Source organism: Amia ocellicauda, chromosome 1 (genome assembly GCF_036373705.1).
Source record: "Amia ocellicauda isolate fAmiCal2 chromosome 1, fAmiCal2.hap1, whole genome shotgun sequence".
Taxonomy (NCBI): Eukaryota; Metazoa; Chordata; class Actinopteri; order Amiiformes; family Amiidae; genus Amia; species Amia ocellicauda.
The window spans coordinates 58445404-58461547 of record NC_089850.1 but is presented as its reverse complement, the minus strand read 5'-3'; the positions used below and the strand labels follow the sequence as shown (position 1 = coordinate 58461547).

Genomic DNA, 16144 nt, shown 5'->3' with positions numbered 1-16144 from the left:
TCATCTGTATTATTTTACTTGTTTTATATTTCTTTATATATATATAGATATTTATATATATTCTTAGTCTTCCCGCGATCAAGCAGGCATTACAAGATTGAAGCCATTTTTTAAATTTATTTTTTTCGGTGCATAGTGGGACAGCAACATACAGAGGAGGTACTGTCACAGGAAAGGAATAGAAAGAGAAAAGAAAAAACTAAGAAAAAAAGAATGTAATATATATATATATATAAAATCAAAACAATGCAGGCCACAGGTTGTCCTCCATAGAAGCCATGACAGCAACATCAACTATACAGGCATACAAAGACATTACTATGAGAGAAGAAAATTAAACAAAAAAACAGATTCAGCTCTCTCTCTCCTTCTCTCTCTTGCTCTCTCTCTCTCTGCGTAGTTTCCATTAAATAAAAATACTTATTTTAATATATTCTCTGACACTGAATCCCAAAGCCCCGCTCCCTCACACACTGAGGGCCCCCGGCTCCTCTCTCTCGGGGGTAAACCGGCTCGTGGTTCCCCGTGGGAGCACAGTTTGGAGGCGTGCCGCGTCCCCAGCCAGCAAACAAGCGATAAATAACACCGCCACTGAAGAGAAGGACCTCTACACTGCAGCTGCCAGCAACAGAACCCGTCCTCTTCTCTGGGAAGCCTTGTATTTACTCATTTATCTGTTGGCCTGTGTTTTGCCAGGCACTGACGCGCGACACAAATTCCCTTCCCTCCTTCGTGTCGTCGGGCAACTTGGGGGACAGCTAAGTGGAGCAGAATGCCACAGCAACCAAACGGACTGCACCACTGTCTGCCGGAGAGGGGGGCCGGGAGCGTTTCAGACACGAGCGAGAGGAGCGATCCCTCTGTGCCGGGCTTTCAGCTCACGACTCTGCACAAGCGAGAGCGCCGGGCCAGTCCAGGCTACACTGACGGCACCGATATCTCGGGCTTTTATATCGCCGCCACGACAGGTGTCCCACCAGTGAGCCGGGTCCTCGGTGGCGTTGTGCTTCTTGAGCTCTCCATCCTAAAAAGAGTCCAAATGCCGTCCCCACGCGACGGGCTGAGCAGCGAGTAGAGGAGCGGAAGGCAGCGATTGAGCCGGAGATCGGGGACACGGCGCCGGAGGGGAAGACGAAGCAGCCGCAGCGCCAGCCGGCCAGCCAGTCCGGACACGAGAGGCTCCGTCTCCGAACGCTTCCTGCGGGGCCCCCGCTTCGGCTGCCGCCGAGCGCAGGCTGACACTGCTCGTGTATCCAGAAAGGCAACGTGGCGGCCCCTCCTGACCCCAGAGCAGGCCGGGCCAGGAGGGGAAGGAGGGCTGTGGGGAATGGGGCGTAGGGTCGAAATTGGGGGGTGTTGAGTGGAAAGGGTGGGTGACGGAACCTCACCCCATCCGTTTGTGTTTTTCGTTTTGCGATAGGATTTCCGGCTGGGACTTTGTGCCTTGAATAGTATCCTGGTGGCGGCTGTGTTAAGTTAAGACTCTCTGGGACGCCCATCCCCATGGACTCCTTCCCTTCCCACAATGCCTTTCGAACAGAGCGCGTGATCGTCTGAGCGAAGCAGATACTGGGGAGGAAGGGGCGCTGTGTGGAAGGGGGTCCCGCTTTGTGTCATGTGGGGTCTTTAACGAGTTTAGCAAGAATCAGGCCGAGCCCCGCATTCTTCAGGGTCAGGGGTCAAGCGGGACACGTATTTGGTAAGGGAGTACGCAGCAAACCGAGGAAACCAAACGGGCTTTTCCTAGTGTCGATCCAGACTGCCGCGAGGCCCCCGGGGGGGCGGCTACGATCTGCGCTGAACGTCACACAGAGCACCACGAGAATTCTGTACAATGACCTAAACGCACTACGATTAGAAACCCAGAAAGGAAATGAAAGACATTAATCCTGTCATCAGTTTTTTTTTTACGTTTTTTTTTTTTTATTCGTTTTTTTTTTTTTTTTTAATCAGGAAAAATAAACTGAAAAATAAAAATCTACTAAGAAGAAAACACCCAACTTGTCATACTCTCGCCAGTAATGTTTAGTCAAGAACGGAAAAAGGAAAAATTGGTCGCGACAGGATCTTTGTCGTCTCTTGGTTTGTTTTAAAATACGATCATTTGTTTTCTCGATTGATTCACTATACATTAAAATCGGTACAAAGAACGGTCATATACAAGCAATCTATTAAACAGGAGAAAAAACGGAAAACCAACAGCCTCTGTCTCTCAATTTCGATTGCCACTTTGTGAACACGCTGAAGATGGATCCGGAAAACTGCAATGATGGACCGATTCGGCGGTTTAAACCCCGGCCGAGCTCATTCATCCTTCATCCCCCTTGCGTTTGGTCAGATAGAAACGGGGGAAAGAATGGGAATCGGGAATTGGGAATCTTCCTGCAGAATCGTTAGGTGTCAATCGATCAGATTTGTATTTAAATATCTCACAATGCTGTTGTTCTGCCATGTACTTTGAAAGATAAAGGAAGAATTCTGCTCTACAGTACAATAGTAGTAATAGTGAGTAGTAGTAGTAGCATTACTTATTTTCTTCATATCGAAATGAGCCAGAATTGTGTCTTTGATGGAGGAGGATGATTCTCTTTGAAGTTGAGCAGTTTTGTTATTGGTCAGTAGTATATACTCTCTCCCTCTCTCTATCTCTTTCTCTCTCTCTCTCTCTCTCCCTCCCTCCCTCCCTCCCTCGCCTCCACAGCGCCCCCTGCCTGCCTGGGCTAAATCTGCATCTGCTCCAGGTACTTGTAGGTGGGGTTCTCGTAGCCGTGGTTCTGCATCTTGCTCAGGTGACGCTCCTCCGGGGTCAGCATTGGGTCGACCTATCAGAGAGCAGAGACCATTGTGACATCAGAGGGACATTCTCAATTCTCAGGTGTATGGGTGGGGGCCATTCTTAAAAGTGTTCAACAGAGAACAGTGCATTGTAGGGACTTTGTGTGACTGCACCTGCACCGACCCCTGACCCCTGACCCCTCACCTCCACTATGCCATGGCTGATAGTGCCGTACTGCCTCTTCCTCAGCATCACCAGGCTGATCACGATCACGGTCGCAATGGCCACGGCGATCACAAGCAGGCCAATCAGAGCGCTGCTGCCGAAACTGAACTCCTCCCCCAGGGGCCGATAGGATTCCTGTGAGAGAGAGCGAGAGAGAGAGTTGACGGAGGGGGTGTGGAGGCAGTCAGTGTGTCATTTCACGGGTCAGTCTCTCAGTTGGCTTTCTGCACTTCTTATTGATCAAGACAGACCGATAATATCGCCACAGACATGAGACAGCCGCGCTCATGCAGCCAAAACTACAGCAGTTTTCATTTAAAACAAAATGGCGATGGGAGGAGACGACTGAACCAGAGCACAGGCGCCGGGGCAGGTGTGCGGTTCGCCATCGGCTGGTGTAAATAGGGCTCTCGATCGCCCGCTGAGGCTCTGGGGAGGAGAGAGAGGGCGAGGATGATGGGAAATAACTTTGGTCATTCGCCTGATTTCATCTACACGCGTTAGGCATGATTGGTCACGTAAGGCATGATCAGACCCAGAGACGTCGGCGTGGGAGAGCTGCCCCAGACCACTGCGTCTCGACCGAGAAGAAAAGAGCAAGACTGGCCAATGAAACGCACAACACACACACAAAATCAACACATGGCATCTCAGATCAACACATGCACGGCTCTCACAGAACGTATCCATAAATAACTACGTATCCAAACACACAAACATATGAAGTGCATGCATCCTTTAATTAAGACTATTCAATCTCATTCCAGAGCTACAGAAAGGCTCTCTCGACGGATTTGTTCCATCTGCATTAGAGACGCATCGTCGGACGTCACGGGGGGCCTATAATACATTCCCATCTGTGCACACGCAGTCCGTGACACGTATTATATGTTCTTCAATGTGCAGAAACTGCTGCCCGCGGACCACCTGGAGTACCAGCGTGGCCCCCCGAGGGTCAGGGGGCCACTCTTTGAGAACCACAGCAGCAGAACAAATGCACTTGTCTTTGCATGCTTCGTGCACATACATACATACATCCAGGATATATAGGGACACATTATACATACACACACTCACACTGCAGATACGTATATATACACTTGTTTATATATACACACAGATCATGCACACCCATTACGACAGTCCCACAATGCACTGCAGCCAGTGACACGAAGACTTCAGTCAGTGAAGTCTGGGGGGTGGAGTGTGTGTGTGTGGGGGGGAGGGGGTTGGGGTGGTGTAGCCGGGGAAGAGAGCTTTGGGGTGGGGGGGGTATTCTGCTGGTCTCTATCCCCCCCCACACGAGACCCTCCCCACCATGGCTCAGCACCGGCCGTGGGGTCCGGCCCGCAGCTCCCTGGGGCGCCCACTAAGTGGCGCTGTACTCACCATCTCATCCTCCACTCCGCTGACCCTCTCTGCATTGTAAATGACCTCTTTAACATCCAGAGTCTCATCAACCACCTGTCAACACAGACAGGGAGGGCCGGGTTACTCTCGGAGCCGGGGGGGGGTACAGAGTGAGAGAGCGAGAGAGCGAGCGAGTGCGTGAGGAGAGGGAAAGGGAGAGGGAGAGGGGGACGGCATGCAGCACAAGAACCACGTCCACGACAGCATCAGACACGGCATGCAGGGCCCTGTCCTCTTCTCTTCTCGGACCCCCCGCCCGACGCACGCTCGGGGGGCCGCAGCGTCTCGCTCTCCCACAGCAGGGGGAGCCGTCGGACAGGATTGAGACGGGAGAGGCAGAGGCGCTGGGACAGAGAGGGGGGAGGGAGGAGGGGAGGACAGGGGCCAGGCAGCTCTCCTCCTCTTAGAAACCCCGCCCTCTCCCTTTCTTTCAGTCCTTACCACATTGTTGTTTATCTTGCCCTTGCTGTTGATCACCCGCTCCTCCGCGCCAATCAGGCCGTCCAGCCCCGACATGCCAGAGCCTGCAGGTCAGAGAGACGCACAGTCAACACACGGCACACTGCACACTACAAACACTGACAGCACAGCGCACACTGACGGCCACCTCGGACACACGGGACAGGGGCGGTGAGGCCCTGGGGAGACGCCCAGCTCAGCCCTAGCCTTGTGCACCAGAGGAGAGGGAGAGGAGCCGGGGTTATGGGCGACTCTCTGCTCCGCCCCAACTCGGCTTCGACTGGAGCTGGACAGAACAACCGCAAATCAGCACGCAGCAGGCCGGGGAGCACAGCGTTTCTGCGTTCCAGTGCGTGCGCTGTGTGGGGGGCCTTCACGATCCGTGTAACTCTCATCAATACAATCTTCTGAAAATTCTGAGCCTCCTATTTCTCAGATAGTCTCACGCTTCAGTCACGGGAAAACATGAAAATATGAACACCGTTTAAAAAATTGAGTTACACGGACCCTTCACGGACCCTCTGTGGTGTGCGGCTGCTGTATCCAGGAGAGAGCAGGAGATGTGGGCATAGTGCCTGATGTCAGAATCTCGCAGTTCACAAGGTCGTTGTGTGTCCTTCGCCCCAGATACCCAGCAGCTTGAGCCATGCTCTACAATGCTGGCTATTGACCGTATGTATAAAACATATGAATGGATTTGGATCTTACACTACACTACCGATTCTACTACTACTACTACTACTACTACTACTACTACTACTATGACAACTACTACTACTACTACTATTTGTACAAACATCTAAAACCCGGCACATTTCCCTGCACAGAGCGTACAGACGCGGGCTTTTGGACCCTGCGGTCTCCTGTCTGTCAGTAGGGAGGCTGTGCCAGTGTGGGCTGGAGAGCTGGGCACAGACAATAGCAAGCTGACCAAGGCAGGGGAGAGAGGGGGAGAGGGACGCAGCACAGCACAGCCACAACGACAGCAACAATGACAGCTACAGCCACAAGGACACACAAACGCACGCACACGCAGCGTGGCGGCAGATGTGAAGAGTGGAATGCTGAGTTGATGGTAAGAATGGAGTCAGTCGATACACAAACCAACACATGACTAAATAAAGACGGCGCTGGCGCTTCGGTTCTCTCGGGCCCCTCGAGGTCGCCCCAGGGTCAGAGCGGCCGCACTGAGCCAGGCTGGGTTCTCACCGGTGCCCTGAGGGTCAGCCTTCACAAGCTGAATCGGACTGGAACGCCTTGCAGGTTTGGCCTGGCTGACCTCCACCCCTACTAATTGTGTGATTTAGCATTGCCAGTTGCTGGTCTTTCACCGTCACCCCGGCACCAGCAGGGAGCAGACAGGGGGGCCTCTGAAATGTCTCCTGTGGATTCAGCCCGGTAAATTGACCAGAGGACTGTTGCCCTTTTTAACATGGTCCTTCCTGCATTTCTGCCCTGGTCAATTCACCTGCATACATGGTGTGCTGGCAGGTCATCCTTCTGCCCGCCCTGAGAGTCCCACAGGCGGCTCACAGACCGATTCCATGCCCACCGGTGTGCCACTCTGTGGGGAACCCTGGAGACAGACAGCCCGGAGCAGAACCGGCCACTGGACACAGGGATCTGCCTGTGCCCGGAGAACCGCTCTCTAGTGTCGCGGAGCGGCTCAGCTGTGGTCTGGCTGATATCTGTCCAGTCCCAGCTCTTAGGGACTTCATTGAGCTCATTATCGGCCCGATCGGAGCTTTTACAATTATTTTCAATGGCTGGTGATGGAAACTCTAATCGAAACCGATGAATTTTCCATTTAAAGCCATTTAAGCCGTTTCAAAAGCAAAAGGAAGTAGAGTAGTTCAGTAGGAAGTCACAAGGGAGTCCAGTTATCAATGAAGTCACTGAGGGCTCAGTGGGAACCAATCAAAACGCAGGACCAGGGCCGGGCGTGAGGAGCGCTGCCCTAGGGGTGGAGCCCGGGAGCCCAATCTGATCAAATCAGAGCCCATCTGAGCATGAAGAACCGTCCTGTGACACAACACAGCCTGGCGGAGAAATGACACGGGCGAGGAGAACAAAAACAAACGAGAGAGAGAGAGAGAACGAAAGGAAAAGCAACCGAGCGACAGAGGTCAAGGGAGGCAGAGGAGGAGCGGGCAAAGGATGGAGCGATTGAGAGTGAGATAGGGATGAAGTTAAGCTAAGAGAAGGAGAAGGAAGGGAGACGAGTGCGAAAGGATGGAGGGCGGAGACGGGAGAGAGGGAGATACGGAGAAAGAGAGAGAGAGAGAGGGAGAGGGAGAGAGTGGGTGACTTGGGATGACGGGAAGGAGGCCGAGGAAGGCAAGAGAGAGAGAGAGAGCTGGAACACCAACCTTTCTTGATGGCACGCGGAGGGTCGGGCAGGGCACCTAGCCGCCGCGACAGAGCAAAGAAAAAAAACGAAAGAAGAAAAACAAGGAGATACAGAAAGGGGAAGGAAAGAAAAAGAAAAGCCAGTTGAGGCAAGAGAAGAGGGAGAAATTAAAACTGGAGCCTGGCGGGGGGGCCACTCCAGAGAGACACAAAAGAGCAAATAGATACGACAGTCGTGAGAGAAGGAGGAAGACTAAAGGAAGGAGGAGAGATCGCGCACGGGGGCTTTCTGTTAAAGTGTCAGGGTTGAGAGGGGGCTGAACTCTGTCCTGAGGTTCGCTCTTTTGTTTGCATACCCTGTGTGGCTGGTGCACGGCTTCTACTTTCAAAACTCTAACACAGAAACAGTGTTGATTTATAGACATTCTAAGCGCTGTCATGATCAGATTACAAATTAAACCCAAAGCCCAGAGGACGACCCTGATCTCCCCGTCGATGGAGTGTCGATGGGTTAGTGCGACTGCGGGGGAGTGTGAGTGTGGGGTTCAACGGGGACAAACTGAGGCATCCCCGGGGTCAGGGGTCACTCACCCTCGGGCTCGGGCTGGGACCCCAGGGCGGTGACCCTGATGGGGCGGTAGGGCTTGGCGGGCAGCTCCTCGCTCTCCTCGGACGACACGGTGACGTCGGGCTGCGAGTCCGAGATGGAGGACAGGAACTGGTCCATGTCGGCCCTCTGCTCCTGCAGCAGCTCGTCTGACGGGGGGCGGAAACGGAATCGTTACGGCACGACACACACGCACACACACACACACACACACACACACACCTTACAGCACGACACACACTCACAGACACACCCTCGTACACACACAGGCATTACAGCACGACACACTCGTACACACAGGTGTTACAGCACGACACAAACTCACACACGCATTACGGCACGACACGCACGCACACACACACACACACACGCGCCTTACAGCACGACACAAACTCACACACGCGTTACAGCACGACACACACTCACAGACACACCCTCGTACACACACAGGCGTTACAGCACGACACACTCGTACACACAGGTGTTACAGCACGACACACTCGTACACACAGGTGTTACAGCACGACACAAACTCACACACACGTTACAGCACGACACACACTCACAGACACACCCTCGTACACACACAGGCGTTACAGCACGACACACTCGTACACACAGGCATTACAGCATAACGCACTCTCACACACACAGCGCTCACCGATCTCGTCCTGCATCTCCTCAGTGACGTAGGGCACCTTGTACAGCAGAGACAGGCTCTGGTTCATCCGCTCCTCGATCACACGCAAGTGGGTCATCACCTGCAACGTCCGAGACACGGGCACAGACAAGCACACGGTCAAGAGAGAGAGACAGGCACACGGTCAGAGTGACAGATGGGCACACAGACGGGCACGCGGTCAGAGAGAGAGAGAGACACAGGGAGAGAGACACACAAGCCCACAGACAGGTAAACATACAGACAGGTAGACACAGAGAGAGACGATCGGACACACGTTGTGTCTCACATTCCTACGGTTTCTCTGTCTGAGTGTCAGACAGAGAGACAGACGGGCAGACAGACAGCAGGTTTTCAAAGAAGGCGAATGACCGAAATCCGGCTCTTCTGTGCGGCAGCCCAGTGACGCCACACACCCCCCTGCTCCGAGCTGCAGTACCCAGCCGCCCACACCAGGGGGAGACCAACGCCAGGCAATGAGGGCCCATAACTCAGCGCAGTCCCGTCTCATCACTCCTCCCACCCCCCCACCCTCTCCCTGGCTTTGTTTCCGCCACATAATAGAGAGAGCGAGGCGCGATGAAGAGGGGAAAAAAATAAAAAATCAGCACAGACAATGGAGGGGAGAAAAACAACAATAAAACAAAGCCACAGGATGCAGGCTGGGAGAGCGCGCCAGGCTAAAGAAAGGGCCCAGAACCGCGGCGTCCAGCTGCACGGCACAGCGCCACCGAAACCACCGGCACGGCAGGACAGACAGCTGCTCACACGGCATTTGATAGGGGTTAGAAAACAGGCCCATCCTTAGCCTTAAAGACAACAACAGTCTATTGAATGATCGAGGCAAAAATGGTGCCCCCTCCCCCCCGCCAGTGCAGAACTCTGTTTCCTGATGTGTGCAGTTCCTCCCGGAGGTGTTCTATATTTAAGATTGAGGTCAGGGCCAAGAAATGTTTTAGGATGCGCCGCGCCGGATGAGCGGATCGGCGCATAATGGGGTCATTTGAGCAATGAGGTAATGGAGTTGTATTCCTGCGTGTTATCTCTCGCCCCTGAATGATCAACCAGTGCTACAGTCGAGGTAAACAAAGGGTTTATTATAAAAACAACACAATACAACATGCAGTGAGGGAGCAAGCCATCAAAAATGATTGAGACACTTCCTTTCAGACATGAAGGGAGCGAGACGGCTTAATGATTAGAAAAGAAATTCCCCGAAAGAGCTAATCAACTGAGAACCCGAACCACCAAAGAGGAATAATCACACTCAGCCACAGAGCTCGTGAGGTTTAGTTTAAAGCGACTCGTTCACGTGGTCTGGCTGCCTGCCGCTCTCGCCGCGCCTCGGCTCCCGACTCGGGCCCCTACAGGTGAAAGCGAAAGTCTTTTTAAAGCGGGCACATCTCGGCCACCTCTCCCAACTCCTGCTCACGGAGACAGACCCTCGACGGAGGGAGGGAAGAAGGTGCCGATTGGCCGAGCGACCACTAGGATCTGAAGGAGTCTCTCGTGGTGTGAACACGGCCGGCCCGGGGGGCTCCAACTCATATCTTCTCTCCCTCGAAGTACGGATCTTCTTCATTTGAGAAACACACACTAGTGAGTCTCTCTCTCTCTCTCTCTCTCTCTCTCTCTCTGGGGAAACAGCGTTGATTCGCTGTACGGGAGAGCGCTATGAGGGGCGTTCCTGCACAGTGCCGGATGCCCTTCAAAACGCCAACCTCGACACAGCACAGTCCCCGGGCCGCAGCCGGAGAAGGAGACCGGGGTGATTTTGTGCGATTGACTTTTTGGACACATCACGGACTACACTGTGAACAGCCGCCGCCGCCACCGCCACCTCTCCTCTTGTTCCCACTGACCTGGGACTTCATCTGAGCCGCCTTCTCGGGGTCGACGGCCAGGACGTGCTGGTAGTGCCGGATGGTGTGCTGGCGATCCTTGTTCTCGGCACGGACGTAACGCCTCAGGGCCTGCAGGATACGGTGACGCTGAGGGATGAAGAGAGATAGAGAGAGAGAGAGAGGGGGGGGTTAATTATAGAGTCGGAATACTACAACAACACTGCCATCCTGTCATTGTACGACTAACAACTTGCTTTTGAGAGAGGAGAGGATTTAAAATGAAGTTGTGTGTGTGTGAGTATATGTGTATATTGTTGGTCAGATGGGCGATCAACAGTTCAGGCACTAGGATCATGGCTAATGATCTAAACATTCAATATTTTGATTCAGTTTGATCCCAGTTACTGAACATACAGAACTGTTTCTGAATAGGTGCTCTATACGTTCTGCTGTTTTTTTAGTTTTTTTTAATAAAACCCCTTTGAATTAAATTGAAACACAAAGAGGGAGAGAGAGAGAGAGAGAGAGAGAGAGAGAGAGAGAGGAAGTTAGTTTTAATCCCGGTCTCAAGTGCTCGCGGTTATGCACAGCACAAAGATAAGTAATAAAATAAATAAAAGGATGGCTGACAAAGGAGAAGGACAAACTGGAGTTTCTTTCCAGCCCCTCTGGTGGATGAGAGCGAGAGAGGTAGAGAGAGGAGAGAGAGAGAGAGAGAGCGCCTCATTGTGTAACCTGGGTGGGAGGGCACTCATGCTTTGGCAACACTACTGCAGGTCACGGCAATTAAGCATCTTTCATCTGAAGTGAACTAAAGTGACCGCAGAGGGAAAGTGAGAGGCTGTGAGAGCGAGGGAGGGAGGGAGGGAGGAAGAGAGAGACAGTGGAGAGAGGGAAGATGCAGAGACACAGGCCAGCCCATGTGGTTGCAGGGGATCAGCAGATTTGGGATTAAAGGGAAAGCGATATTCCAGAAAGGATTACACAGACTGTTTCGCCAGAGCGGCTCCAGATCTGTGACGGACCGGCAGCCGGTTTGCCGCAGAGTGGTTCTGATCGGCACGAAACTGGCTCCAGCCCATTGGATCTGGGTCTGATGGTGCCTCCAGCGCTGCGATTTATGTCACAGTTGAGTTTTAATCAGATCAAGCGCCTTTCAAAGGGTCCGCCTGCGATTCCCCAGCAGGCCCCCTCGCTCCTCTCGGCCGTCTATCTGTGCCTCTGCGTCTCCGTGTCTCGGTGCCTTGGCATCACTGCGCATTGGTGTGTATCAGCGTCTCAATGTGTTGGACGCATCAGTGTGTCAGTGTCCTGGTCTCTTAGTGCCCCACAACCAGTGTGTCGGTGTGTCAGTGTCAGTGTGTCGGTGTCCCAGTCTCCCAGTGTGGCAGTGTCCCGGTCTCCCAGTGCCCCAGTGTGCCAGTCGGAGTGTGGTACCCGGGGCGGGTCAGCCTGGAGGGCTGCCAGGTAGTTCTCCAGGGCCAGGCGGCGCCGGTCGTTCAGCATGGCCTCCACCCGTGCCAGGTGCGTCTCCACCAGCTGCTGCTTCTCGCTGGCGGCCTCCTCCTCTAGTGACTCCACCATGGCCTGGAAGTGCTGAGGGACAGAGGCAAGGATTCAGACAGAGAGAGGGACAGAGAGAGAGAGGGACAGGGGGCCACAGAAACAAGGACATGCCCACCTGGATAAGAGTCTGCCTTTCGGCCTTGGGCAGGTTCTTGGCTTGTCTCTCAGCCTCCTCCCACTCCTTCCTCACCTGCAGAGAGAAAAAGGGGGGGTGTATTTGCTGTGTTAGTGACAAGTGCGTCAGTGTGTGTATGTGTGTGTCAGAGTGCGTCAGTGTGTGTGTGTGTGTGTGTGTATGTGTGTGGTCAGCGTGCGTCAGTGTGTGTATGTATGTGTCAGAATGCGTCGGTGTGAGAGCCCCTCACCCTCTCCATGCGGTGGCGGTGGCGGATCTCCAGCTGCTCTTTGGCTCTCTGGAAGCGGCTGTGCTCCTTATCGTCCGCCGGCGTCTCGAAGTACACGTCCACGTCGTCCACGGGCTGGGGGGTGGGCGGGACTGTGGGACAGACACACGGGCAAGCAGTCAGCCACAGACATACACGCCGCGAGACGGAGACACAGTCGGACAGACGGACACTTACACTCACACTCACACACCATCACCAAACGTACACTAACAGTAACAGACCGAAGGACGGACGGACAGCAAGACACCAAAGGCAAACCGCTGGAGAGACACAGGAAACTGGCACACCGGGCAGGAAACAGTGTGAATCCCCAGACCCCCTGACTCCGGCCCCTGGAGACGTCAAGATGTCAACCTGACACACTGACGGACGGTCACAGGGACTGACACTGACTGCAGTATTACAGGTCTGGGGGACGGGGACGGGGCTGGGCAGATTTTGGCCCACGAAGGTAGAAACTAACAGAGGCTCTGAGAGAGACAGTAGGGACAGACAGCAGGAGTGCAGCACACATACACAGAGGGGCTGGAGACTACAGCTAGATGCGTGTGTGTGTGTGTGCGCGTGTGCGTGTGTGTGTGAGAGAGAGAGAGAGAGACAGGAGTTTGTGTGTGTATGGGGGGGTTCTGTTTGTGTGTCATTGTGAAACACTGTTTTTCAGTGTGTATCACTGTGCGTGCCAGCGCGTTATTCACTGTGTGTGCTAGTGTGTGAGTGACTTACTGAGGCGCCGGCACACGGCCATGCAGTACTCCTGGGTCTGGAAGTTGTTGCGGTTGCCGCCGCAGCCCCCGTACACGAAAGGGGCACAGCTCCTCTGCTGGGCGTCGAAGTGCCAGCGGGGCATGGAGGCGCGGCACGGGCCGGTCTCCGGGGGCAGGGAGCACACGGCTGCCGGGGCGGGACACCGTTAGACACGCCTGCACCAGGGGGGCGCCGCACACAGGCCAGCACTGCCTGACACACTGACCCACAACACACTGACCCACCGACACACTGAGCAACTGGCTGAGTCACTGCGATGGGCAGGCTATACTGAACACCAATAATGATTATGATAATAATCATAATAAATTAAATTAAGCTGATTAAATGGGAATCATGATTCAATTGAATAACAATAACCAAAATAAAGTAACAAGAAAGCTTTATGAAATTCATTAAACATAAAAGCATGTTAAATAAATGAGTATAATGATCAAAATGGGGATAAATAATAATAACAATAATAATAACAATAATAATAATAATGACTAGGAGGAGGTGGAGAGAGAGCGCGATTGCTAGTCTCTCCTCTCGGGCCGGGGGGGGTGGCACCTCACCTTTGACCTCCTGCAGCGTCCTCTCTGGCTCGGGCCGGTCCTGGACGCTGTCGCTGTCCCGCTGTCCCTCCTCATCCTCCATCCGGTCCCCTTCCTCGTCCTCGTACACGTAGTCTAGCTCCTCCTCATCCTCTTCCTCCTCCTCGTCATCCTCCTCCTCCTCCACAGTTCCCCCCCGCACTGAGGGCTCCTCTGGGGGCGCCACACTGAGGTGGGGGTGAGAGGGAGAGGGGTTTTTAAGAAGGTGGGATGTTGTCCCAGCACTGTGTTCGGTATGAAGGACAATATCCCAGATACTGACACAGTGCTGTGATACTCATTATAGGAGCGAGAGAGAGAGCACCCACCTCTCCTCTATGACGTCATCGTCCTCTTCCTCCTCCACCTCATCCACAGCCTCGTCCTCGTCTTCCTCGTCCTCTTCGTCCTCCTCCAGGGGCTGCTCGTTGGAGGGCGGGGGCCGGGGCACGGGCTCCTCGGGCCGGGGCGGGGGGCAGCACACGTACTCCGTGCCGTGGAACTTGTCGATGCCACAGGGCAGGAGCATCCCGTAGCTGTGCAGGACCATGCTGCCCTTGGAGCAGGCCTGAGAGAGAGGGAGGGAGAGGGCGAGTGGGAGAGAGGGGGACGTTCAGATCACAAGCTGTGAACATCACTGAAGCAGGGAACTCGTGTAGCAGCAGTGAAAACCCATTAACCCCGCATTAGCCTCCCCATAGAGCCCATTACAAGTAATGGCATGCCCAATAATGTGTCCCTTAAGTGTCTCCAAGAACTCCCCCGTCTCTCCTGCGCCACCAACATCGCCCTGCTGTCCTCTTGTTGAGGCCCCAGTACTGTGTCCACCCGAATGCCCCTGCAGGCCCCTCCCAGCCCCCCAGCGCCTTGGGGCCCTACCTCCTTGGCCACACCGTGCCACTGCTGGTGGCTGACGCACATGTCCATGCGCTCCTTGTGGAAGAACTTGCACTTCTCCGGCACCAGCAGCACGTCACTCACGAACTCGCCCACTGTGGACACAGAGAGAGAGAGACAGCCAATCAGCTCTGTCCACTGTGGACAGAGACACACACAGCCAATCAGAGCTCTGCCCAGTGTGGACACAGAGACACACAGCTAATTAGTATGAATGCCAGTTGCAGCCCCGCCCACTGTGAACATCCACGATCCATCCCTCTGCCTTGCAACCGGCACAGTTATCAGCAGCACTGCAGAGCGCTGCTTCAGCACAGATCCGATCACTTCTTCACGTCTCTTTCCACTGGAGCCCTGCGCCTCATTCACTGCTGAGGCTGATGCTTTATTCTGTCAGGCCGCTCGTTACCAGCTCCTATAGGAGGGTCACGGATTTGATATCTGGTAAAGCATTAGGAGCGTCTGTGGGCTAGACTGTGCATTCGGCAGGGCTCTCCGAACACAGCCCTGCACACCCCACACCGCAGCAGAGCCGAGAGCAGGACGGAAGCTGTAATTGAGCTCATTGCAGTCATTATGTGTAAGGGCTGCGCTATGTAAACACAGTGAAGGATTCTGACAGCTACGGTTTGTTTTCTTCTGGCCTGCAAGCTATAACTAGAGGTGACAGCCATATATTGTGAGAAAGAGAGAGAACAGAGGCCCAACAGCATCAGAGAGAGGGATGGAGAGACGGGGAGAGAGAGGATTGGAGCCAGACCAACAATGGGGAGAGAGGGAGCACAGATGGAGAAATGAAGAGACCAAGAAAGAGGGTGATAGAATGAGAACGGAATCAAAAACGATTGGGGGGGGAGAAGGAGAAAGGATGGAAGTGACAGAATCAGAGGAGAAAGATGTGAATGATTGAATTAGAGATGAAATAATAAAATAAAGACAGGGAGATGATACGGCGAGATCGGGATGGAGAGAGATGACCGAGAGAGAAAGAGATGGGGAAAGAAATGACAGGGAGCAGAAGAGGGCAGCAGTATGGGATGGAAACCCAGAGGAAGAGAAATAAGGGACAGAGACAAAGAGAGAGGAAGCGAGAGAAGAGAGAGAGGTTTTAAAACTGCTCACTTCGCAGTTCCCCAAATAGAAACCAAGAGGCCTTCTTCCAAAAGTGAAATAAAAGCGTACTGTTTGGGAAAATGAAGGGGTAGGGAGAACGGGGAGCCTCAAATAGCGAGGAGCTCACACAGCTGCTCTGGCCACAGAGCCAGAGGGGAGATTTACACACTAGGTTTGCGTTCCTTATTGATGCACTATAAATACAGTCTCTTGCACAATCCTTTAAAAAAAGAAAATACAAATAAGCCAAAAAAAAAAAAGCTCTTCTGAGGCGCTGCTTTTTTCATTGCTTTGCTTTGTTTGTTAGTCGGAAAATCTTATTACCATCACAATAGGGATGAAAAACAACAACAACAGACATCTAATTACTGAAGGGTTCAATCAAAGGTTCCAGAAGCCTGTGCAATTAAGAGCTCGGCTGGAATGAACAGCAGAAGACACGGGGGTCCCAGGGAGCAGTCTGTCCTAACTA

General features: G+C 53.4%; 1 protein-coding gene across 3 annotated transcripts in view; it reads right to left on the bottom strand.

The window, feature by feature from the left end:
• The window catches only part of aplp2 (amyloid beta (A4) precursor-like protein 2), a 46886-nt gene that overhangs the window by 66 nt on the left and 30676 nt on the right, over nucleotides 1-16144 (bottom strand). Inside the window, exons 4-17 of one of the 3 annotated variants that reach the window (XM_066710966.1) lie at nucleotides 14542-14654; nucleotides 13992-14230; nucleotides 13645-13850; nucleotides 13046-13213; nucleotides 12281-12411; nucleotides 12031-12105; nucleotides 11787-11945; nucleotides 10368-10496; nucleotides 8488-8587; nucleotides 7811-7975; nucleotides 4853-4935; nucleotides 4391-4465; nucleotides 2981-3136; nucleotides 1-2822 (exon numbers count right to left, since the gene is read on the bottom strand). The exon at nucleotides 1-2822 is cut by the window's left edge and continues 66 nt beyond it. In XM_066710966.1, coding sequence (XP_066567063.1) covers nucleotides 2721-2822; nucleotides 2981-3136; nucleotides 4391-4465; nucleotides 4853-4935; nucleotides 7811-7975; nucleotides 8488-8587; nucleotides 10368-10496; nucleotides 11787-11945; nucleotides 12031-12105; nucleotides 12281-12411; nucleotides 13046-13213; nucleotides 13645-13850; nucleotides 13992-14230; nucleotides 14542-14654 — 1901 coding nt within the window. In that variant the 3' untranslated portion in view covers nucleotides 1-2720. The remainder of the gene's footprint in view (nucleotides 2823-2980; nucleotides 3137-4390; nucleotides 4466-4852; nucleotides 4936-7810; nucleotides 7976-8487; nucleotides 8588-10367; nucleotides 10497-11786; nucleotides 11946-12030; nucleotides 12106-12280; nucleotides 12412-13045; nucleotides 13214-13644; nucleotides 13851-13991; nucleotides 14231-14541; nucleotides 14655-16144) is intronic. The other 2 variants (XM_066710975.1, XM_066710983.1) reach the window with 2 other exon arrangements.